This window comes from Toxotes jaculatrix, chromosome 10 (assembly GCF_017976425.1).
Source record: "Toxotes jaculatrix isolate fToxJac2 chromosome 10, fToxJac2.pri, whole genome shotgun sequence".
NCBI classification, from domain to species: domain Eukaryota; kingdom Metazoa; phylum Chordata; class Actinopteri; family Toxotidae; genus Toxotes; species Toxotes jaculatrix.
In genome coordinates, this window is record NC_054403.1 from 7,124,958 (window position 1) to 7,150,038 (window position 25,081).

The 25,081-nt window shown below is 41.4% G+C and overlaps 1 protein-coding gene across 1 annotated transcript; it reads left to right on the forward strand.

Annotated features, from left to right (window-relative positions):
* The first annotated feature begins 328 nt into the window (after positions 1-328).
* On the forward strand, positions 329-24,803 carry si:ch211-159i8.4 (matrix-remodeling-associated protein 5). The gene is made up of 17 exons (XM_041048233.1): positions 329-809; positions 6,317-6,442; positions 7,071-7,207; positions 10,772-10,901; positions 11,651-11,889; positions 12,094-12,245; positions 13,476-16,619; positions 16,844-17,121; positions 17,330-17,594; positions 17,706-17,906; positions 18,047-18,565; positions 18,715-18,886; positions 19,870-20,139; positions 20,271-20,397; positions 21,520-21,600; positions 21,775-22,921; positions 23,427-24,803. Exons 2-17 carry the CDS (start codon positions 6,356-6,358, stop codon positions 23,978-23,980), a joined length of 7,503 nt encoding a protein of 2,500 aa, XP_040904167.1. The 5' UTR covers positions 329-809; positions 6,317-6,355; the 3' UTR covers positions 23,981-24,803.
* Positions 24,804-25,081: the final 278 nt, after the last annotated feature.

A 25,081-nucleotide genomic window follows, 5' to 3' on the forward strand; every position in this document is an offset into this window, starting at 1 on the left:
GTGTCAGCGTGTGTAGCCGCCGGCACAGGCTCGACATCCATGGACGGATTATTGTAATTGGCTAATCTGTATTCACAAACTGTAATGTACCTCAGGAGGGAGAGGAGAGAGGAAGAGGGAGGTGGAGGGACTGGAAAGGTGAAAGCCCGTAAAGAGAAAAACAGGCAGTGAGGGAAAAGAGGCAGAAAGCAGAGATAGAGAGGAGGTAAAAAAGAAAGACACACAAAGGAGTAAGAAGGAAAGAAAACAGTGAAAAGGAAAAGGAAAGTGATAATGTTTCCATCAGGAAAAAGAGTCTGTGGGAGGGAGAGCAAGGCATAGGTAGAGCAGAGAGTGGGAGAGGAGATTTGTGGAGGAGGTGAGGGAAGGAGCGTAGGTGTAAAAGGGGATGGAGAAGCAGCATTCCTGACCACACAGTTACAGAACGGGAGGAGAAAGAGGGAAAGAAGTTAATCTGAAATCCAGATGCTTTGAGAGGACCAACAGAGGGTCAAACCAATTCACACACACACACACACACACACACACACACACACACACACACACACACACACACACACACACACACACACACACACACACACACACACAGAGCTCCCCTCTCTCCTTCACAGACCTCAGGACCTCAGTGGCTTTACAAGTCAGGGAACATCCAGAGGACCCAAACATCAACTGGATACTTTTTTATGCCTGTTTTTCTTGTAAAACTCTGACTTTCCAGCCTGCAGTGAAAACTAAAGGACTTGTTTTTGGGGTCTGTTTTGTACTTAAACTGTTTGCTTTTCCCCCCTTTCTGCAGGAATTTCCAGGTGAGTCTCTTGTGGTTTTTATAATGAGAACTTGTTAAATGCTCCCAGATGTAAAAGTTACTTTAACACGGGATGTTGTTTGGGTTAAGTTTGTTAGTTTTCAGAAAATAGTGTTTTTTGTGTGAAGATTTCTAGTTTTTTGAAAAGGAGATTGTCATTTAAAAATTTTCTCCACATGTTGATGCAACAGCCTGAAAATTTGAGACTGAGAGTCATTTCTCTTCCAGAGCTTTGAGTTAAACCGACAGAAGCGTGAATTATTCCTGGTGACTAATTGTCCTGTCAGTTAAATAATTTGAAGCTGTCTAATGAGTGTCAAAAGGCTGAAAAGTGACCGTTTTAGACCCATATTTGTCAAAGAATGCCATCTGGCTTTGAAATCTGATTTCATACTCACTGTCATTTTGTGACAGATGTGGTCGGTGTCGCTCTAATTCATCTATTAATTGATTTTTCTGTTCGGTGCAAAGAAGTGAAATAGAGCTCATCTTCAACAGCTTTTGTGCTCCTCTGACATACATGTAACCTGTGTTTGCCCACCAACAAACACTCCCATATGGTTGTGTTCACAGAGCATCTGTAACTGCAAATATTTATACATCATATACTGTGTGCAAGACACACTCAATTCTGTCAGACACAGTGTGTTGCTGGGGGAGTTTGTTTACTATGACCGGGTCTGTTTGTCAAAATGCATTTCAGTCATATTGCTACCAATGAGCACTTCAGGCAAACAAACGCTGAATATAAATACACTCAAGAATTTATTATCCACACACAGCTTTGCTGTAATGACTAAAGAGGGCTAGCTCTCAGTAATAATAAGCAGGAGGGAAAAGAAAGCTTGCAAGACTTTGCTTGGACTGTTTAAAGTATTTTAAGATGCTTTGAAAGCCACCTGAGCTTGTCTACAACAACCATGCAAAAACTTTGAGAGATTTATAGCCAGTACTTGGAAGGGGAAAGGAAAGGAATCTGCCCATGAAAATAGTTAAAGTGATCAATTAACATGCAGCCAAAGGATTTTGTTTCTCATTCAAAACTTTGCTTTGTGACGCTAAAAGAAAAAAAGACATTTGTTCCATATTTTTATGACTGACATGTTTTATAACATCTATCAATGAAAAAGACCAAAACCAAGGTGAACTCTATTTACCCTCAGAGGTCTCTAAAAATGATGAAAATGTTATGTCATTATGCAATACATTTAAATAAATTACCATAAACCAGATGTGAATAGTTTTGTAAAATGTCAAAATATATTTTTTGTCAGTCAGAAACTTTTGAACATTCTAAATAAGCTTTTGGAGATTGGGTTGGTATTTCACTGTAACATTGAACAAATTACACTGAAGGAGATTTGTGAATGAGGATATATGTGCAGCACATGGTATCACAGACCTGCATGGAAAACATGTGGGAATCATATTGTAGTCCTCTCTTGACATGTGTTGTCTTGAATAGGGCAGCTGTGACTTGGCTGACAGTCAGCGTCATGCTTTTGACATTAAGATGTATTGGCCTCACTCAGACATTCTTAAAGAAATACACCGTGTTTTACAGAGATTACTTTGGCCTTTAATCAGTTTTAAATGATTAACTATAGACACCAAACAAGAGAAGGTTTAGTGTACTATGGGCCCTGAGAGCTCAATGCACTGCAACTTAAGAAAACACAAGCAAGCAAGCAAGAGAAAACATCTTCACAAGTTTGACAACACATTTACAATGTTTGGAAAAAATGCTGCAAAGTGAGAGAACACAACCAAATAGCGACAGAAATGCACTGACAGATAGTCAACTTCAGTAACTTCATGAATTACCGTGGTAACTACAGGTACCAGCTGTGTTCATCAGCTGAACACAGCTGGTACTCTTGAGTGATAATAATGCAGTTTACAGGTTCACAACAACACTATGTTTCCAGGTAAAGCAAAGTTTGTTGCCCACAAACTTAGGTGAAGCTACCAGCTAATGTCACATGATAAGATGCATTTAAAAGTAGACACTGGCTGTAAACAGGAAACTGGCATTTTTATCTTAAACCCTGATCATACTCCAGGACGGACGTGGACAGCTGCAGCCTTGCACGTAGACAGTGGATTTGCACACACTCCTAAACATATCATAATTAGGCCTGGACCCTCATGGACTGGGACAGATGGTGAAACTTACCTCACATGGAGCCTCTTAGCCATGTTGCCATGGAAACAAAGAATTGACCTTTAGGTTTCATTGCTGTAGTTTTGGCTACGATAACTACAAATTAGCATAACATGTACTTTACATTACGTTACTGTAGACACTCTTGACAGAAGTATCAGCTTTACCAGAGAACAATGAGGCCAATTAAATACAGAGCCAGTTGTGATTAGCTCATCGATGTCAAACCCAGAATTTCAGAACTGTAATTTCTGTAATTCAAGACACAAATGCAAAAGCAATTGGGCTCTGTTGTACTGGGCTGATGGAGCAAGTCTGAAGGATTGAGATCTAAAAATCTTACCCAGTGAAACAAAAACTAAATGCTTGGTAGCATTTGTTTGTTTGTGTTTATTTTGCTGACCATCCAGCTGAGATTACATCACAAGTTACTTGGCAGAGTTGACAGCGACAGGCCTCTTCTTAAATTAAACCTCCTCAGCTATGTTGATTTTATAATAATTGATTTTAGACCAAGTACACAATATTAGCTTTTCCTGTTTCTGTCCATCCTTCATTCATTATATCATTTTTTATATTTTTCTGTTTGTGACAGCATGAGTTTGGTTTTTGCGTATTTCGTTCAGTGATCACGTTTAAAAGTACAGAACAAGTGGGTGAATATAAGATGAAAAGAGGGCAAAACCATACAGAAAGAAACAAAGGAATGAAGGATATACTGTGCCAGTGAACATATGATTTTGATAAGCAGGAAGTCAGACTGTGCAGCGCTCTGCCCTTTATCTCTGTCAGGGGAGAGGCTGGAAGGGGTATTAAGAGATTTTATAGCACAGGGAAATCCTTTTCTCATTTTCTCATCTCTCATCTGTTTTCTTGTTTTTTTTCCTTTTTGCTCTCACCCCCCCCCATCATATTCTCCTTTCCTTTCCTTTCTTCTTCTCTGTTTTTACCTTCTCATCACATTTCTGTCCTCTCTTGGTTTCCATTGTGCTAACACAGAAGAGCTGGTAAAGCCATTAGAGAGCAACGGCAGGAGCAGGGAACTAGCTTTCACCTGTGATCATAATACCTCTGGATAACGGAGGCTGAAATAGAATCGACACCTTTACTGCTCTGTAAAATCAGTGAAGAAGCTGTTGCAGAAACGAGGTTAGATCTTACCTGAGTCGTATCATGAGTGAGGGTCTCTGAACACCTGTGTGTAACACCTAATAAACTGCATCCAGTGTCCTATCAACATGTCATTTAAAATATAGAATGGATGGCTAAACTAACATGGACAATATGTGGCATTCATCCTGAGTCATAGGTGTAATATATCCTGTTACCAGTGAGAGATACTGGCTTTTTAAACACGTTCAGTCTGAGTTTTTATTGTCTCAGCCACAAGGTGGCAAAGTCATTAGAGAGCTGAGGGCACAGGTTCAAGCTCTTGTACCACAAAGCGTCGCTCCTGTGGAGTACCCTTGACCACAGCGAAGAATCTCAAAGAGCTCCAGAGCTCATGTTCTGTAGCTGTTTCTGACCTCTGACCTTCCTCTGGTACAACATTTTTGTATTAAAAATATATCAAGAGACTACATGTTTGTGAAAGGTGCTGCTCATAGTGGCCAACCCACAGGTAATTATCACCTAACTATCACCTGCAGTTCCCCTCAACACTGCCGAACTGTTCAGTGTCTTTCAGCTAATTGTTTTATGGCTGTAACTTCACTTTTTTGGTTCAGTCTCAACACTTTCTGCTGAGAGTAGAAGCCTTCAGCAAAGCTCTAAAAGCCCACTGCACACTACCTGCTCCACCAAACTGCACCAAACGACAAACATAGCTAGCTACTAACATTTAGAGAGAGAGAGAGAGAGAGAGAGAGAGAGAGAGAGAGAGAGAGAGAGAATGATTATCAATTTGTTGTTGAAATGATAATAACAAATCATGATTCAGGTCACTGAAGGGCTCTTTCCTCCTGTGTTCCAGTCACAGGCACGACACACGACACACACACACACACACACACACACACACACACACACACACACAAACACACACACACATACACACACACACACACACACACACACACACACACATGCACACACAGCTGTTAGGTGAATTAGCCTTCCTGTGAGGACAGAACACGGAGATAGAAGTAGAAACCAGAAACTGGTCTCTGCTGAATTCAAATATGCATGTGTGTTGTTTGGTTCTACCTGTGAACACTTCTCTTTCTCTTCTTCCTCCCATCTCTCTCTCTCTCTCTCTTCTCTGCCTGGTGACTATCACATTGTTGTTTGTGGGTATGTGTGTTTCAGCAAGTGTGGTTGTATGTGAATGGCATGTAATACGCTCAAAGGAGCATGTTAACATTTAAACCAACATAATGACTGCCAAACCACCTGGCACTGTAGCAAACCGCAACTGCCAATGTTAAGTGGTTATTTTCCACTCTACTGTGCAGTGTATTGAATTGTACAGAAGTCTTTTCTATTTCAGTATTCGTTTGAGCTACCAGTGTGACTCTAAAACATTAATCAACAATGTCGGAACATGATCTGTCTATTGTGAGACTACAAATGTACACATATTTCTAGTTTTGAGAATGATTATGTTGGATAAAAGTTCCCTAGGGAAAGGTGTAGCAAAGACAGGCAGGGTTTAAACCTGATCAAGGCTGATCAACCTTGAGGGCAAATAGTTTGGTATTAAGAGAGCGGCTACAGTTGTCAGCTTACTCAACTGTGGAGATTTTTCTCTCATATCATGTGAATTTTCTTTCTGTCTTTCTTAATCAAATGTAACATTGGTGGGTGGGTGTACCAGTTTGGACCTGTGTGATATGGTTATCAGTGTGGGGCTTTTTGCAAGTCATTATGGTAATTTTCTCTTTCATCACATCCAGCTGAAGCTAAAAACTAAACCTAAAGAGGTAGTTACTGAATTTCCAATAACTCATTAGGTGTCAGAAGTCAAAAAGTGAAAAGCTGAATATTTATGTGTGCATATGTGTGTCTGTACATACAGTATGCCCATGCCATGCGCACTCTATTAGGCCTCTTTGCTTGTCTAAAGATGCTTAATCACAGAACAGTAGTAGTAGAAGAATGTGGTTATGGAGATATTCATTTATAAATACAGTAACCAAATTAATTCTTCATATTGCACTATGCATGTATCCATTCTTTAAACTGCTTATAGTATTCATTGGGCAAGAGGTATAGGAGAGTGTGCCTGGCACAGATCACTAGTGGGTCACTTTCTCTGCCATTCTCATCCATGTAAACACGGTTTATAATGATGAGCTTGTTTTGTCATTCATCTGTGCATCTTAATCATGTCATCCTTCCTCCAGGTGTATTAATGGCGTGAACGGTCACACAGCCATCCAGTCATGGCACTGTGGTGGTGCACCAAGCTCTGCTGCAGGTTGACTGCAGCGTGGTTTCCTCTGCTGTTTTCATCACTACTGTGCCAAACGGTAAATCTTCCTCGCAGAAACTATCAACTCCTCACAGAAGCCAATGGCTGGCTGGTTAAATCCTCAAAGCTTGACTGATAAAAATTTATAAAAATGTGACTCTTCTAGAAAAAGGAGCCAGCTTGTTCAGAGTTTTACTGACTGTGACAACAATGGGAAAATGTTTTTTATGCTGTAGGTGTTGAATCATTAGAGCACCACATAGTTTCCAGTCAAAAGCCATAGCCATTATTTAGTCTGAGAAATCTTGAATTTAAGATAAATATTAGCTCTCGGATGCACAAATCATCTTTAAAAAAAATGCTTGATAGTATTGGACACATGAGGGCACAATGTTAATACACCCGGTCTATTTTATATGAGCCTCTGGTCTATTTATTGCACTTAGCATTCATTTCTTTCCAAACTGTCAGTTCCTACACAGGTCTGAACTTATCTGTTTGCGTCTCCTTCTCTTATCTCATCTTTTCTGAATTTCTGAATTTGCCCTCCCTCACTACTTTCTCACATCTCCTCTGTTTGTCCTGTCTTTTCTTCCTGAACTCCTCCCTTGAATTGCTCTCCTCTTTCACCTCGTCCTCTCATTCTGTCGGCTGTCTTCCCTCACTCCTCCATTCCTCCCCTGTAGATCTCCCCTGTCTATGCTGCCCCGTCTTGCCCGCGGACCTGCAGCTGTCCAGGCGTTAAAGAGGTCCACTGTACGTTCAGACACCTCACCACCATACCAAAAACCTTTCCTAAAGACACAGAGAGGCTCAACCTGGGGTAAGACTCAATTACTGTGCATAAACACACATCCACACAGATGCACATAGACACTGTTTTCAATGCCAGCCCCAGGGGGAAGAAAACTAAACACTCTACAGGAAATAGTGTGGAATGTGGTTTAGGTAATTTGTCAGAGAATTTTTTTCTTTAGTGAACAAATGATCAAACCAAACTTCTGAGGCAAGTGCTTTTTGGTTGGTGAGATAGCTTCTTGACTGTTCTTTTCATATCACTTTTTAATACCAAGGATCATGCAGAGGAATTACTCTCTTTCCTCAGGGGGTGGGATTCTGGAAACAAATTGCTGCTTGCCATCAGTCTATCACACATCAACCTGTCTAAAAACGTAAGAAACCTATTTACACCAAAGAGAGCAGTCTCATAAGTGAGATAATCTGTACATATGACACATTTAATTTGACAAAATCTGCTTTAAACCCAGAAGATAAGGCCTTAGCACCAGCATGTGGTACTAGTCTGACTCCGGAGGGAATAAATCTCCTAATCATTTCCATGTGGGTTTTTGTATTGTGGATGGGATTTTCACTGCCCTGCAGCACAGCACAGAAATAGCCCAGCCTCTGTTTTGTATATAACAAATTGCCTTGTCTAATAATTGGCTCCAAACAATACATATTTACACGGCAAACTACTTGGCAAGCAGCAGCCAGAGCTACACTATTGTTCACATGAGGCTACCCATTTCCATGTGAGGCTCTATTGTGGGAATGTGTGGTAGCTGGTCCTGGGTGCTACTGTTTTAAAGTGTGGGCTAGCTCTGCGCTGCTTTTTATTAGATATGTGAACTTTTACATTACAGCAACCCCATTAAAACTTGTGTCTGAAAAAAGGGTTTCGTTTGCCAGACACAGTGGTTAGTCCTCATTCTAAAAGCCTTTTCTGTTCAAATGTCAAAGTGTAATACACTGTGTGAAAATATTACCAATAATGTATGAATCTAACCACTGTCTGGCTTATCTATGTCCGAGTTCAACTAAGATCAACACCAACTAACCGAGGGAGTCCAGGTTTAGCAAACAGTCAGTTGCAAAAAATGAACCTAGTGATGTTGTGGTCAGTTTTATTTCCTTCCTCACACTGCTGTCAGTTTATGCAAACCGATTTCTCTGCAAAGAACAGTTTGATGGTTTGATGTTGTGCTGCTGTACACTCGTGTTCTGATTCCCTATTGATTCCTAATGGTTGTGTCTTTGTGGGGCAGAAAGCAGTGCCTGTTCTTATGAAAATAAAGGGAACTTCTCAAGGACACTTCAGCAGCAGAGCAGACATTTGGAGAGTAACCAAACCTTTAGGCAACTAGAATTACTAGAGACACTATCTAAACATTAGACCACCCCGCTAACTGGGTGGGCTAACTTAGACTCTAATGCAAAGCCTTTGGTATATGTTCATATCAGGTATGTTTGGAGTGTTTTATTTACACTCAGAGACCTGTTTTCCTTTAGTTTTGGTTTAGAGCAGAGCTGTTTGAATTCAAAAGGAAGCCTCTTTAATGAATGCAAGCTTCCATCCTCTTTCAAAGGATCTGTTGTGCCGATTGACCAATGAGTGGCATAGAGGAAGGTATGGACCACCTACAGTAAACAGTCCCCAAAACGCAAGGATTTGTGGTTGTAAGGAGATGAGTGTTGACATCTAATAGCCAACAGTTTGTCATACTTAGTGAACCTGAAGCCGAAGTCTGCCATGAATAAGGATGAAATCAAATGAACTCACTTTTACTTGGCTTGCCTACAACAGATCACAAGATACAAAGACTGTTCAATTAGGGGTGCATTTTTGGTTGCAAAGTTTGGTTCTCTTGTAATATGACAATGCTGAACCATACAATCTACAATTGTACCCAAGATTATTGGATTAACATTAAAGAGTGTAGGTTTGGTGGTACCTCAAAGCCTCAGAATGAATCAAACAAAGGGCTGGTAGGATCTGACTTGGCGTGCTACATGTGGAGCTGCAACAATTAGTTAATTAATTTTTTATGAAAGATTAATTGTAATTTTTAAAGCAAAATTGGCAAATTTTTGATGGTTCTAGCTTCTTAGATGTGGACTGTTGGTCAAACAAAACATCACCATGAGTTCTAGGAAATTGGGCTTTTTAAAAAATGTTTTACAGATCAAACAACCAAACTAACCGATGAATCGACAAAATTATCTGCACATTTATGGATTGTACAGCCCTATCTGTACCTGCCATTTTTGTAACTTTCAAAGAAATACAATCGGACAAGCATGATCACTTCATACGTCCGTGTTTGTTTGGGGCTTTCATATTGTCCAATATCAATATGACCCATTAACAGTGCAGGGACACGATAAATGCCTCCACTACCCCGTTTTATTTTATTACACTGCATCCTACCCTTGAGACTGTCAGCTTACTGGTTTCAGGGGAGTACTGAAAATCTCTGATTTATACAATTTCATAATTTAAATTAAACACAAATAATCAAAAGTGTCTGGATAAGGAGATTGTCAAGTTTTAGACTAGCTTCAGTCTGCTTTGAAATTTGCCCTGCGAATGCCTGGAGCTCCTGCATACAAGAGGAATGTTGCAGCTTTTGTTATGGTATAAGAGCGACGCATCAACACTGGCAGGGTTCGAAGTTCAGTTCCCAGTGGGGAAACCTACACTAAAAATATGTGCATTCATGGCACCAAAAGACAATCTGGATGAAAGTGACCACTAAATGATATATTGAGAGCTGGCTGTTTTATTGATGGTAGTGGAAAAACGCAAGCTCCAGAATTTCCCAGATGTGTTCAATTGAGCAGGGATAGCTGCACACAGGGAATGTTGCGTGTTTTACAGCTCAAGAACTCACTACAGGATAATGGACTCTGCTAGACAACACAGTGCTGATTCCTGTTGTTTTGAAGGCCTGACTAACTCTCATACACTGAAATCTGTCAAGCACTGTCAGCCCTGGCCAACAGGCTGTGTGCTCTGTTGTAGTCTCTGTTCCTTTGATGAATAATAATGTCTTTGGCTCTGGGCATCCACTGTTCTATACTGTGCTTGGCAATCAGTTTGACTCCCAGAGGGATGTCTATTGAAACCTGAAGACTCCAAGAAAGGTTTTCACTAACCTTTTGTATTTTGAATGCTGGTATAATTACATGGGCCCTATTCACACAGACCCCTGCTGTTTTAAAGTGTTACATTGATGTAGTTTACAAGTAGGCAAAACTGTAAATTTCTAAATGTATGCTGAACCAGTGCCTACTGTACACTAGTGCTGTCTAAGACGGCTGTGAAGAAAACACAAGCATGGTAATTTTTGCTCTGTGTGTTTCCTCTGCCGTGCACATGGTGAACTTTTAAGAATGAGGAAATCACTGGGGGGGGTCAAAGGTTGACTGAGGTCATTCCAGCCATCCTTTTCCCTTCATTTGAAAGGTCACATTGAAGCAGACACAGTTGCAAGCACCAACTGCTAACTAATTTTAGCTTCCTTTCCCACTGACCCTTAATGACCCCCCTCTGTTGCTCTTTCATTCCAGTAACCTCTCCCGTTTATTCTCTCTTTTCTAACAGTTATAACAGCCTGACGGAGATCGAGGGGTCAGAATTCAGGTCACTACGGCAACTGGAAATGCTCATGTTGCATGGCAACGACATTAGCACAGTCCACCCTGGGGCGTTTTACAGCCTAAGATCACTACAGGTAGTGTATGGGTGAGCGTGTGCAAGTGCTGGTATCTTAACTACAGTGCCAATATTTAACTATTCTAAATGCCATCTAAAAATGCCAATTCTAAAAACCATGTCAGAGTGTTTGCATCTGTTACTTTGTCCAGATCTAGCTAGAGGAATTTGGACCAAATACAAACACGACTAGGCCATAAGTTGACATAAACTTTCAATACGAAGTTCACTTTTGCATTACAAAAGAAAGATGATGTTTCTTTCTCTAAGTGTGACATTATTTTCTTCTAGAAATACACAACAAAATTATGTGGAAAAAAATGGACAACAGCTTACACAAAGAACTACTCTGTGACTGGCTAAGACCAGAACACACTGGTCTTAGCCACACACTGGTGTGTGCAAACAAAGCCAAATCCAGTCTCCTTATTCCTAAACCACATTTAAACCAGTAATTAGTTGTGCTTTTATTGCTTAAGTAAAAATGCAGTCAGTCCTGTTGGTTCTAGTGGATCCAATCAAAACTTCCAAGCAGCATCCAAGACTCTGTTTGGGCTGGGTTGAGTCCTTGAGTTTTTGGAGAAACAGTTGTCTCCAAAGAGCTCTAAAACTTTAAAAATAAATAAATAAATAAATAAAAATTGAAGATGGGCTTCTTTTTTCTGTTGCTCTTTTTCTAAGCCTGTTTGGGTCCTTCTGTCTCCTAATTTAATAAATGGTTTCACTGTTTAATAGATGTGAGTGTAACACAAATTCTTTTGTTTTCAGATCTTGAAGCTGAGTTACAACAAGCTAACATCAGTGAACAGTGGCCTGTTTGAGGGTCTTGTTGGTTTGATCCGTCTCCATCTGGACCATAACCTTATAGACTTTATAGAGCCATACTCCTTCTCTGGCCTGACCTCCCTAAAACTCCTGCAGCTGGAGGGGAACGTCCTCAAAGAGATCCACCCTCATACCTTCGTAACAGTGTCAGTACTAGGAAACTTTTGGACGTCTGGACTCAAGTAAGAAACCACCATTTTAAAATCATTCAGGTCACAGAAATTGGTTACCTCCAGTTTAAAGACTTGTAGGTCTAGTACAGACCCCAGAATGCTTGTTGAACTTATTTCCCTGCTTTCTGCACAGTGCATGCATGGATAGGCCCCATCCCCATATCACCCTGCAGACCAATAAGTGAAGAAAATGATGTAATGTTTTTGTCTCAGACACTTACACCTGTCAGACAATCTACTGGAGCAGCTCCCTGCCACAACACTGAAGACTGCTCCCAGGCTAGAGCTGCTATCTCTTCATGGTAATCCCTGGACCTGTGATTGCCAGCTTCACTGGCTGGTAGAATGGAGTTCTGAACACGAAGGTAAGGACACATGAATGAATCTTTGATCTTATTTTCTCACAGCAGAACTTTATGAAATTTGACCTTAAAGTTTGGCCCCAAATTACTTAATGACTATGTAAAGGTTGATTGGGGGGAATGTAAAATTTAAAGCTAATTTTGCAGGCCAGACAGTTAGAGCTGACAGCTCAAGCTGCTGTTTCTACATGTGATTTCATGCATTGTTTAAGGTTCAGACGGTGAAATGCCTCTTATTTAACTCAGGATGGCAGTAGCCACTGAGATGTACCACCAGCAGGAAGAAGCACAGCGAGCAGAGCTCTGTCTTTTACTAACTTGTTACATTACAAACAATACAGCAGTGGAGTACAACATGGATACACCCTGCCCACAACCAGGACCCCCGGACCCCCGAAACAAGCTGACATCCACCCAATATATGAAGTCACCAACATCAACACCACCATAAATACATAAGGGGTGGTGTCTACAAGAGGGCTGACAACTAAAAAGCGTAGCAAACAAAAACACACAATGCCTGCATTGTTTTGGAAAACATATCTAGGCTGGCTGTAACCTCTCCCTATATTCTGGATATATACACATTAAAGTAAAAGTAGTATATTTTCGGGCTTCACACAAGTGAAACATAGAAAATGTTGCATGTCTCCCATCCAACTTCTGCACAGCATATGAAGAACAATCGTAATTAAACTGACTTTACTTGCTCCATTTGCAATCTGAAGGGTTGATTAAATTGTTTATATTTTCCTTACCCTATTTTCTCATTCAGGATTTTTCATGACCCGTGCTTTTTCTCATTTGTCCTTGGTTTGTTACATTTTCACAAATCATCTTTAACCAGACCCATATGCAAGCTGTTCACGAAGTTGATAATACATCATTATATGTATGGTCAAGCTTCATTAGGAAATAGGGGTATGTGACCACCAGAACTGTTTGTAGATGTATGAGCCTTGACTAAACTTTAACAGAGATAAGAGAGATTTTTTTTCCCAAACTATCATCTCAAATTCATGTTTTTATCTTTTACCTCTCCCCCAATCTTGTCCTATCTCCTATTGTCACTGATGGCTTTACATTTTTTTTTACCTACTGTCCTTCACTGCCCTTACCCTCGTACCCTTTCTCTTCCTTCAACTTTCCCTCCAATTCCTTGGATTGTTTCCATCATTCCTTGTCCTCCTGCCTTTATATCTCTGCCTTCCTCTCTCTCCCTCCTTTTACCAGGCGTAATAAAGTGCAAGAAGGAACGTGGCTCCAGTGAGACTTGCCCCCAGTGCTCCTCTCCTCAAACCTTGAATGGCACCCACCTGTTAGGGTTAACTCCAGACAAACTTACCTGTGATCGGCCAGCTCTTCATTCCCCTCTCAAACAGTGGGACAATCCCGTGTGGGCCGAATCTGAAACAGAGCCTGACCTCCCGTACACCCGGGACTTTGAAAAACCTTTGGGCTACCTGACCTTTGTTCTCTCTGACAGCCATGGAAACCAAGCTCATGTGGCATGTGATGTGCGCCACCCTGGAGACAGTTCACCTATGACTTGGTCTGTAAATCCACTTTCACCTGGGGAGTTATCTGTCAACGTATCCCTAGTGACTGTCCTTGAGTGTGAGATTGATCGGGAAAAGTTGCAAAATCTGTGGCAACTGGTTGCATATTACTACGAAAGCCCTGCTATCTTGGAGAGAGGACAACAAAGAGGAAATGCAAGCAGAGTAACCTATCAGTATACCCAAGCTGTTAATGAAAATTCCCCATATTTCACAGAATTAAAAGGGTATTTGGTGGCAGAACCCTCGTGGCTGCTTCAACCCAGAGTCACTTTGAGGCTCAACAGACAGCAGACAACAACTAAGAAACTAGTGATGGATTTCACCGCTTTAATTACCAAGCACGTCAACAGTCACAGAGGGCAGGAAGATGGCAATGACTTCGCTTCTTCCTGGGCACTGATTCGCAGAGGGACAGCGGGGCGCATTCAGACGGCTCTTGAAGGTTCAAAGGTTCGCTTGGAGTGCAATATCATCACTTCAAATCTGCAGGTGAAAGTGGAGTGGATGCTTCCAGATTTGACCATTGTGGAAGAAGCAAATGATAAAATAGAAATTTCTGAAAGAGGAGAACTTGTGATTTTAAATGCCACGCTCTCAGACTCAGGCCTCTACCACTGTATGGTCAGAATCAAGGCTGGTGTGGATTTGATGCCTGTGAGACTCACCATTAAAGAACTCTCACTTAGCCCCACTGCTTTCAATGGTCAGAAAGTTGTAGTTGAAAAGGGACACTCATTAGCTCTTCCCTGTGACGTGACCTCAGTTCAGCCAAGTCTAACTATGTGGTATTTGCCCAGAAATCAATTTCTACTCCCGACACAACAGACAAGAAGAGCAGAAGTGATGGAAAATGGGACTTTGATAGTAAGAAAGATGACACAAGAAGATGCAGGGGAATACAGCTGCTTAGCCTCAAATCTGTACGGAGTTGACATGCTATCACACATGGTGGAAATCATAGGAGAAAAAGCCTCTGGTAGGTCTAAAGTAGAGACAGAGAGAGAGCAGCAGTTCTTACCAACTGGCATGGAGGAAGGAGAGGGCTCAGGGGGAGATTACCAGGAAATTGTACGTCCTTTTGCTACGCAGTTTCCAAAGAGGGTAGGAACACAGCAAAGGAACCCCAATGGGTTTTCCAAAAGAATAAGAATGAAAGATTTAAAAAGAAAACCCAATAAATCCGTTAAGGAATTAGATCCAAATCGTTGGGCAGAGATATTGGCTAAAGCTAATGCTAAACCAAGTGTTGCTCTGCCCACTGAGCAATCACTAGAAGAGCCTAGTACTGTAACAGTCCAAACAAGAACATCCAAACCTACTTCAAGAACTCCTACTACAACTGCCACTAAGAACTTACCTGATACTATCACCTCTCCTCATATTACAATAGAGCCCACAAATTTTCCCATTAACACAAGAGTTAAGTCTGAGGCCCATTTAAAAAAAGACAAAAAAGGGGATATCGTTAAAGACTCTGAAACATCAGAAAGTCTGCCACAGGTTTTACATCCACCACCTCCCAGAATTATGGAACCATCCCTTCACCATGTTGGTCAGATTACAGAAACACCTCAATCTATCACAGACTCTCCTGTTATTGGAACGTCCCAGCCAGTTCATCAGTCTGAAAATAAGAATTTTGGAGAGGGGAGAAGGAACTACAACCTTGTTCCTGGTCGGTCAAATAGGAGAAGGCCTCCTTATAGACGCAGAAGACCCCCAACAAGGAGAGTCTATCCACAGCTAAACCCATTCTACCATCCATTAAACAAGTCTCAAACAACTGCCCTCCCAACAACAACCACCACACCAACAACGACCATGACCACAACTACTACTACCACTACTACTACAACAACAACACCTGTTCCAACCACAATGGAAAACCATGAAGACTTATCTGCTGAGTATCAAACAGAAGAAGATGAAGGTGAATACTATGAGGAATATAATTACAAGGATAGTGATAGTCTGGATGCCAAGGAAGATTTAAACAGTGAAACTCTTCATATCACTCATGATCTTGACAACAGCCTTACCACAATTCCATCAGTTACAGAAAAAGTTCCAGATGCAGGTAGCACTCTAGGCAGACAAAATTTACCTAATCCAAAGACAATTGACACCCTGAAGACAGATAATGCCCCTCATCCAACTGTTGATGAAAAAGAGACATACGCTGTCAACCTAGAGAAATCTGAGAGACGCAGGGTTGAGATCACAACACACACAGAGAGTGAGAGGAAGGTAATAATAGCAATGGAACGACAAGAGAAACATAAAACAGGCATAGAGGGCAGTGAGGGAGACACAGAAAAATCTAAAAAGGAGTGGGTTACACAGAGAAATAATACACAGGACAGCATCAGGCTAACCACACAAAATATTGCAAGACCTAACACTCGACCTTCACAAGAGCAAAATATACCAACCCATACAAGAACTTCATCTTCTAGCGTCATTACCTCACATTCAACCAGAGGGAAAACAAATGAAGAAGTCACACAGAGCAAAGGTAAAGAGGTAAACAAGCCAAGAGTAAAGCCTGAGATCCACAGTTTCCCAGTAATGGAGCCAATTCATCCCTGGCTCCATCAGAACAACCAGGGAAGAGGGCAGACCACCACTTCCAGGACAACACACACAAATCATGACAGAAATACAGGAAGACAGGGAGAAGTAAATCCAGTCAGACATTCACAGCCTCCCAGAGTTGTCCCAACTGCCCGGTGGCCTTCACACCATCATCATCCTCATTACTTTCCCCTCTACCCTTCCTGGCCAGGTCAAAGGTCATTTTCTCACCCAAGGCAAGGTAAATAAAGCTGCTGTGTTCTGATTTCCCTATTAAATGCTGTTTTGTAATAAAGTGACAATGGATACAAAATGTAAAGGATAAATAATAACCAACAAGATTACGCTGACCTGACTAGCAGATACATAAAAAAAAAATTATGCTTGTTGTTATGATATGTCACTCTAACTTCGGTTGGCATGCACAGATATGTATTTGATCAAGTTTTTGCTCTCGTTTCCTAGGGACTGGATCACACCCTGTACCCACTCATCGACCCTGGCCTCTCCCTCACCCCTGGGCTCAAGGCCCAGTTGTCACCAACAGACCAGAAATCACAGCTGAAACAGTCAAACCCACACCTACAGCTTCTGTAATAGCTGGAAATCCCAGATTCACATTATCTAATCTCCACCCGTCACATCATCATCATCATCATCATCATCAGAATCATCACATGGATAGCAGGACCCAAACTAGAGATCAACTGTTTCTGTCAAGGCTGAGGAACAGATACAGACAGGTACAATGAGCGGTGGGTTTTTGGGCATAGGTTGTGAGCAAGTGGTTGGAAATTGTGTGGTAGTGGTTTTTATTTACTGACAAGAAATGTTTTGCTAGCAACACAATTACTAGTGATAGAAATGATGATGAATAAGTTCTCTGGGGTAGGATTTAATGGGTTAAAACTATAGTGGTTGATTATTTTGATTAGATTTTTACTTTTCCAGGCACAGCTCGATCGCATCGCTCAGCTGGGGAAGATGGTGACACCCAAACCTCGCACAAACTACTACAATCCTCCATCTCCCATCACACCTAAAGCAAACCCTCCATCCCCACACAGACCACCAGCAGCCACTGACACTTACAACCTGCAACCTCCAAACCCTGCTAAACCTTCATCATCATCATTCTCTGGTTTCATCCCAACTGCCCGCCCTCACCAGCCCACAACCTCTGGGGTTCTGCATGGAGGTCAGTGGCCTGTTGGAGGTAGGCGTACATATATATATAGGCTCTGTATTTATGATGGAAATTGAATGGTATATTTTAATCAGTAGTAATGAATCTACTTTTGCTGTCTGAATTTGTCCAATTCTGTAGCAGGACGAATCAGTTCTCGACGACCCACAGCCGCCCCACCTTTCCCATGGGTGTTGGGAGCTGGAAGTGGTGGAATGAAGCCACGCATCACCACAGTAACCACAGCTAGTATGTCGGTACTTGCTGAGAGTGATGTTTCCCTGCCCTGCAAAGCAACAGGGAATCCTGAACCTACCATTGCATGGACCAAAGTCTCCACAGGTAAGGGACAAAGCAATGAAAAGCGATGCAGTCTATGTGTTGCTTTCAGCTCATTTTTAGGGGTGGGGGCAGGTCTATCTGACAATGGGGTACAGCAAAGACAGAAAGGTCCACATTTTACCTTTCTGTTTCCATGTCAGGTGCCACCATTCCAGCCAATACCAAGCATGGTCCCCGTTTTGAAGTTTTCAAGAATGGAACTTTTTTTATTAAAAATATCCAGCTTCAGGATCGAGGCCAGTACCTCTGCACGGCCCAGAACCAGTTTGGATCAGATCGCATGGTGACCACCTTAGCTGTCCAGACTGAGGCACCCAAAATCCAACCACCAAAGTCCACAGAGATAGCAATCTACTTAGGGAAAGGTGTGACTCTTGACTGCCTTGCCTCTGGAAAACCACCAGCCCAGATTTCCTGGATTCTTCCGGACAGGATGTTTGTTCGTGAAGTCGGGAATGTTCACACTCTCCTCTCTCCAATGTCTCTGCTTCAAAATGGAACCCTGCAAATCAATTCTGCTAATTTCTCCAACAAAGGGGACTATAAATGTATAGCAAGTAATGCAGCAGGTGCTGATACAATTACTTATCATCTCCATGTGGCAGCTCTGCCTCCAAGCATCAGTGAAGGAGCAATGGATACTGTTGTCATTCAGTCAGGTATGGTACAGAAATTTAAATTCATACAAACAAAAAGCAACTAACTCCATCATTAAAAAAAAGTTTTCTTTGTGATATGTTTGGTAAACAAAGTCAACAAAACGTTCACAATGTCAAAACAAGTATCCTAATAAATTCCATCTAACCAGGCAGGAGTGTGTATATCCACTGCTCTGTGAAAGGAGAACCAATGCCTACTCTGAAATGGATGCTCCCAGCAGGCGTCCATGTGAAGCCATCACAGTTTCTGGGACGCAGACTGTTTGTCTTCCCTAACGGGACACTCCTTCTGAAGACTGTTTCGCCATCTGATGGTGGGAGGTATGATTTTCTTTTAGATTTAATTTGGATTTGCTTTTTTATAGTATATTTTGTAAAGGTTATAAATTCAATGTGCAGTCAAATCTAAGCAGTGGAGGCAGTTCATCTCAGTAGAAGCTAGGTGCAAATACACCATAAGTTTTATGCAAAATTTCTGAAGCCTCAGTTATCTGAGATTTTGTGATGTTATTTTACTATTACAAAATGCACTGCTAATGCTACAAAGCACCGATTTACATATTTTTTAAAGAAAAGTGTCAATGTTTGTAACCTAAAATGTTAAACAAAAATGTTAATCCTTATCATACATTCATGACAATAGCTGTCTGGAAAGCGGTTTAAGTACACAACTACCTTTAACACCAAATACCACCGATAAATGCTTGGCTAAAAGCTTAGCTTTTTAGCCAAGTTAGAGGGGTAGCTTTAGGGATGGCAACGTCAGCTGGTCCACCACTTTGATAATGACTGAATTATCTCAACAACTACTGGATGGATTCCCATGAAATCTGGTGCAGACATTCATGGTCCCAAGGTGACATGTCCTGGTGACTTTGGTGATCCCCTGACCTTTCCTCAAGCTTGCTACCATTCTCACAATAAATTCCAGTAACTTAGAGAACTGTAGACGTAACATATTTCCCCGATAATTATCCCTTCTCAGCAGCAAATTTCATAAATCAGTGATGAAACATGACAGTGGAAATTACTTTAATTTCAACTTCAGAGAGTTCTACTGCCTAAACAATAATTGCGTCAGAATTCTGTGGTCTCTTCCTAGAACTCCTGAAAGATATGACTGACAGTTTATTGTACCAGTAAAAGAGCAGAAGACTAAAAGAAGTCAGGATGAAGCTATGATTCTAGAAATCACATTTCTTTGCATTTAATATTGTAGTTATCAAGCTGTTTAAAATGCTCTCCTGTATCTGAGTTTTTAAGTTGTGAGTTTACCACCTGGTTGCAATCAATTTTTTTCACAGGTACGAGTGTTCGGCCACAAACACTGTGGGAATCGCCAAAAGATTTGTCCAACTGGAGGTGAGGGCAGATTCTCCCACCTTCTCCCACCACCCTCTTCCTCCTGCTCTTCCCATTCTTCCAACTCACCGCCATGATGTACCATCCCGCCAACACTCTGTGTCTGCTATGTACGGTTCTGCTGTCTACCTCCACTGTCCAGAGTCTACCGGATCCACAAGAGGGACCATCTGGCAGCTACCATCAAAGACCATCTTGGAGTATAGATACAGGTAAGTGAAATTCCTCCTTTTGTAACTCCATAAACCAGTACAGTACTGAAAAATTATAATTACATTAAAAGGTTATTAAACTTGACTGACTATTTTAATCTCAACCTCATTTTCTCCCCATCTGCCTCCAGTCCGGAGAGACCAATTAAAGTTTTCCGTAATGGGACTCTGAGGATTCTTCAGCTAACAGAGCTAGATGGTGGAAATTATCTGTGTGTCTTTCAGCGGCCCAATGGGGAGGACATGGAGCTCTTCCAGGTAAGAACAGGAGAGATAATGACTTCAGGCAGGTTAATTTCAGTGCCAACTCTTTTCCATCAGTCTACATTTAATGCATTTTATTTCTGGTTGAGAACTCTCTTTGTTCATTAAGAATCCCTGCCTTGTTATTGACTATCAAAGTCAGTTTTCTACGAAGAATAACATGTCTACATGTGGATTCCATCAGGAATCAGAAAGGTTTTGTCCATACATTTAAGAAAAGGACTTTTAATTTGTAGTATATGCTCTGGCAAAGAAGCCGCAAGTCAGTCAGCAACTATGTTACATTAGCTTGCAGCGCAAGCAGCCTCACAGACAGGATGATGCAGTGGGGTATTTTTTTAATAGTGAATATAAAGCTTACAGACAGATGGGTTCACAAGCTGGCAGATGGGTTGACAATCAGACAGGCAAGCAGCCAGATACAAGCAACCAGATTCCACAAAACACAGGTAGCAGGCACATTGGAGAACATGAGGAAACATAGACAGACAAACCAACAAGAAGGACAGACAAGCAGAGCTGCTCTGGATGATGGCCCAAAGGCCTGACAGATGGCAGGAGGGACCCAAACACAGACTCAAAGATGATGGAGTGAAGTATATTTTATGAAAATAGCAGTGAACGGTGAACAGTAAAATAGGGAAAATAAGGTGGATTGACAGGCAGGCAGGCCAGCAGACATGTACAGGCAACAGGATTCTACAAAATGCAGGTAGCATGCACATCAGTTAACACAAAAGAACATAAACAGACAAACAAACAAAAGGAGATGGGGACAGTGGTAGGTTTAAATAGTGCCTTGGGTGATGAGGTAACTGGGAACAGGTTGTGAGTGGGCATGGAGGCAAAGGTGACTGAATATACAAAACAGGTGACAGGTGACAACAGGAGACAGGAAAAAAGCCAAGGTACATCTGGTGGGTGGATGGAAAATGGCACGTCTGGGAAGATGAAGGGACAAACATGGCCTGGGGAAGTAACCAGGGACTGGAGAACGGGGCTGAGGGGCACTGAAGAGCAGATCATGACGGATCAGTACCTAACTAAAGTCTGTCTGTATATTCACTCAAACTTTCTTTCAGATTAAAAGCTCTTTTTTTGTATTTCCTTAATTAGGTGGATGTGTTAATGACTGCTCCCAGAATCGAACATGTGAGGACTGCACAAACCAGGGTCACCTTTGGAGAAAATTTCCAGGTAGTTAGCTCAAAGTTAATCTAAATTAGAAAGGATACATTTCTGTTTATAATTTGACATTAGCGTCAAATCAATCTTACAACTTTTGGCAACTTTGATGAACATTTAAAAAACCACACCACTAAACATTTTTCTACACCATCCACTCATTCTCCTCCCTTGATTTCCCTTTAGGTGGACTGTGTTGCAACAGGCCTGCCTGATCCAGAAGTTTCCTGGAGTCTTCCAGATGGAACTTTAATCAACAACGCTCTTCAATCAGATGACAGTGGCCTGCGTAACCGCCGCTACGTTATCTTTGGCAATGGAACTTTACTTCTCCAGCAGATGGGCAAAAAAGATGAGGGTGACTACACTTGCTATGCCAAGAACAAACTGGGCAAAGATGAAAGAAAGGTCAGCGTCAAAGTGGGACCAAATGCTCCAACGATTAGATTAAAATCACAATCTTTGGTGACAGCAAAGTTGGGAGAATCAGCCAAGCTGAGTTGCCAGGCATCAGGTGAACCTGCGCCAAAAATCATGTGGATCTCACCACGAAATGATGTGATACCAGTATCATCAGACAAATTTCAGACCATGGACGATGGGACATTGGTGGTGAGAAAGGTAAAACTTGCTGATGAAGGAAAATATGCATGTGTGGCACGAAATTCTGCTGGTGATGATGTTAAAAACATGAAACTTGAAGTTGAACCCCAAGAACCATTCATCAATGGCATGAAAGGAAAAAGTACTACAAAGATTTTGGGTGTGTCTTACCAAACAGTACTTCTGGATTGCAGAGTGGAAGGAAAGCCCGAACCAAGAGTGTGGTGGGTAACTCCTTATGGCCACTCACTCACAACACCCTACCTTGGTGGTCGCTTCCAAGTCCACAGGAATGGGAGCTTGGAGCTGAGAGGGGTGAGGAAAACGGATGAAGGGAAGTACATGTGTCTAGCTAAAAATAATCTGGGCGAAGCCTCACTTTTGGTTGAGTTAGATGTAGCATCACTAGCTGAGAAACCTAGCTTTGCTGTTCCCAATATTGAAATTTTACCAATAAAGCAAGACGGTGGGGAACTGATCCTGGAGTGTCCTGCTCGTGGCAAGCCAAACCCAGAGTTTGCTTGGGTGCTACCCAATGGAACAATGTTAATGCCTGGCGTTAGACTCCACCGCTTCACCCATCATTTGGGTAATGGAACTCTAAGGATCTCTCAACCAGTTGCAACCGATAAGGGAGTCTACCGGTGCTTAGCAAAAAATGTGGCGGGACAAGCGGAAAAACGTTTTGCACTGGAGGCAGGCAAAAAGCCAGTAATCAGAGGATCTACAGGTATGTTTTTGCATCTCAAATTAATAAAGTAACAATCTCCTTGGTTTGGTCAATAAAAGGGTCAAGGACATTTTCAAACTTGCAGTTCATTTGCTTTAGTCTGCATCAGTGGATGGACAATTCAAATAACCCAAATGTATCACTAAAAGTCACATTAGACGATTCACTCTGTTCATTGGTTTGATGTGTTTTGGGCTGGAAAAAGAAGGTCCTATCTGCCCAAATATCAAGACAGTAATGAACATTTTCAGTCCAGGATAGATCTTGATTCATTGTGAATTCACTGATTAGCTGCTATTCACTATTAATTTCACTCACCTACAACTAAATAAGATTTAAGTGTTCAGGTCTGCCCAAATGAATCATACCTAGGGGAAAAACCTTCTCAACTGGAAGTTGGAATGCAAGTTGGAAAATGCCCTATATACTGTATAATATAATGTCACATACTGTATGTGACATTTTTGCATGAAATCTACTTATTCTAAAAATATTACTTTTCCAGGTGTGATGAAGATCACTTATGGCCTCAATCTCAACTTGCCTTGCACTGTTGATGGTTGGCCACAGCCGTCAATCATGTGGACCCTACCCAATGGCCTTGTTTTGGACAAACCTCAAACCATTGGCCGGGTATCTTTTCTTGCCAATGGGACCCTTCAACTCAGACAAGTAGCCAACTTTGACAAAGGAACATACACCTGTAAAGCCTTCAACTCTTTCGGCTCATCAACACTATCCTACCCAGTTGTAGTGATGGTTTTCCCGCCACGCATCACCAGTACATTGACCTCAATAACGAGAGTTAACCGGGGATCACCAGTGACATTAGATTGTATTGCAACTGGTATTCCCAAGCCCGATATTTCATGGACGTTGCCTGGACGCACAACACTGGTTCCACATAACCGGTTCACCGTACAGGGAGGGATCCACATGACAGAGGAGGGCAGCCTGGTCATACAGAACCCTGTGCTCATGAACTCTGGTATTTACAAATGCAACGCGAAAAATGCACTCGGAATGGATTTCAAATCTACATACCTACAAGTAGTCTGAGTGACCACAGCTATTCTATAATGGGAAAATCTCATAGTAGAATTAAGACTGGATGAGGATTCTTCCATTTTAGGACTGTATATGATAAGGATGCTGTGGACACAGACTGAAAGCTGCTTTACTACAGGTGATCTGAGATACCTTGCAAAGCAGTTTCCACCGAACAATGAAGCTTCAAACATTGACTTCCCGCTGTACATTTACCTTTGGTAACTGTAGTTCTTTATTTTAAGGTATAAATGTTGCAGAAGACTTTTAATTCTACATTTCAAGCATAAAATGTATTTTAATCCCACAAATTGCCATTTTTTTCTTGCTCAGAGCTTTGCATCTTCAGCCTAGCCCTAAAGATATAAATTCACGTTGCCCTTACAACATTATAGTTTGTAAAAAATGTACTTTAATGTACGATTTTATTTTGATGTGACATAGTAAGTGTTGCTCTTCCAGTGCAAAGACTTTTCTCTTTTGGTATTGATGTATCTAAATGTAATGTGTACCCCCCTATATGCATATTGTTGTCTATGCTCTGATAGAATTGCAATTACAGCGATTTCAGCTGTATAGCAAAATAGATACTAGAAAGCACATGAGACTTTTCCCTGCTAAGTTGACAATAAATACTCAAAATTCCACAACCTCACAACATACAGCAATTAGGAGTAGAGTGTCATAATTTTCGCATGTGGGTCTGTTTTAAATTATTCTACTCATGTGCCTCAATGCCGTATTTTATGAACTTTTACTGAGCAGTGATACGAATTCCCTCTATTGCTGCTCTACAGTGTGTAACGTGGCTCACGAATAAAAGTCTTTTAATAAGTGTCGTTTTCTCCAGCAGACTAACAATAAAGCAAAACATTGTTCTCACTAGCGGCATAATACTGCACCTTCAGAAAATTCATCTTGATACTCAAGCTCTCTATCTACAGCATCTCTAGTAGTACCTGCTTTACTACAGTGCTGCCTAGTGGTGTAAAATAGCAGAAATACAAAAGATCGAACACAAATGAATTACTGCTATGTTCACAAAGGTGGGAAGGAATATCTCATAATAACTGCATTGTGAGCTAACAGCTATTAATATAATTAATAGGTGAG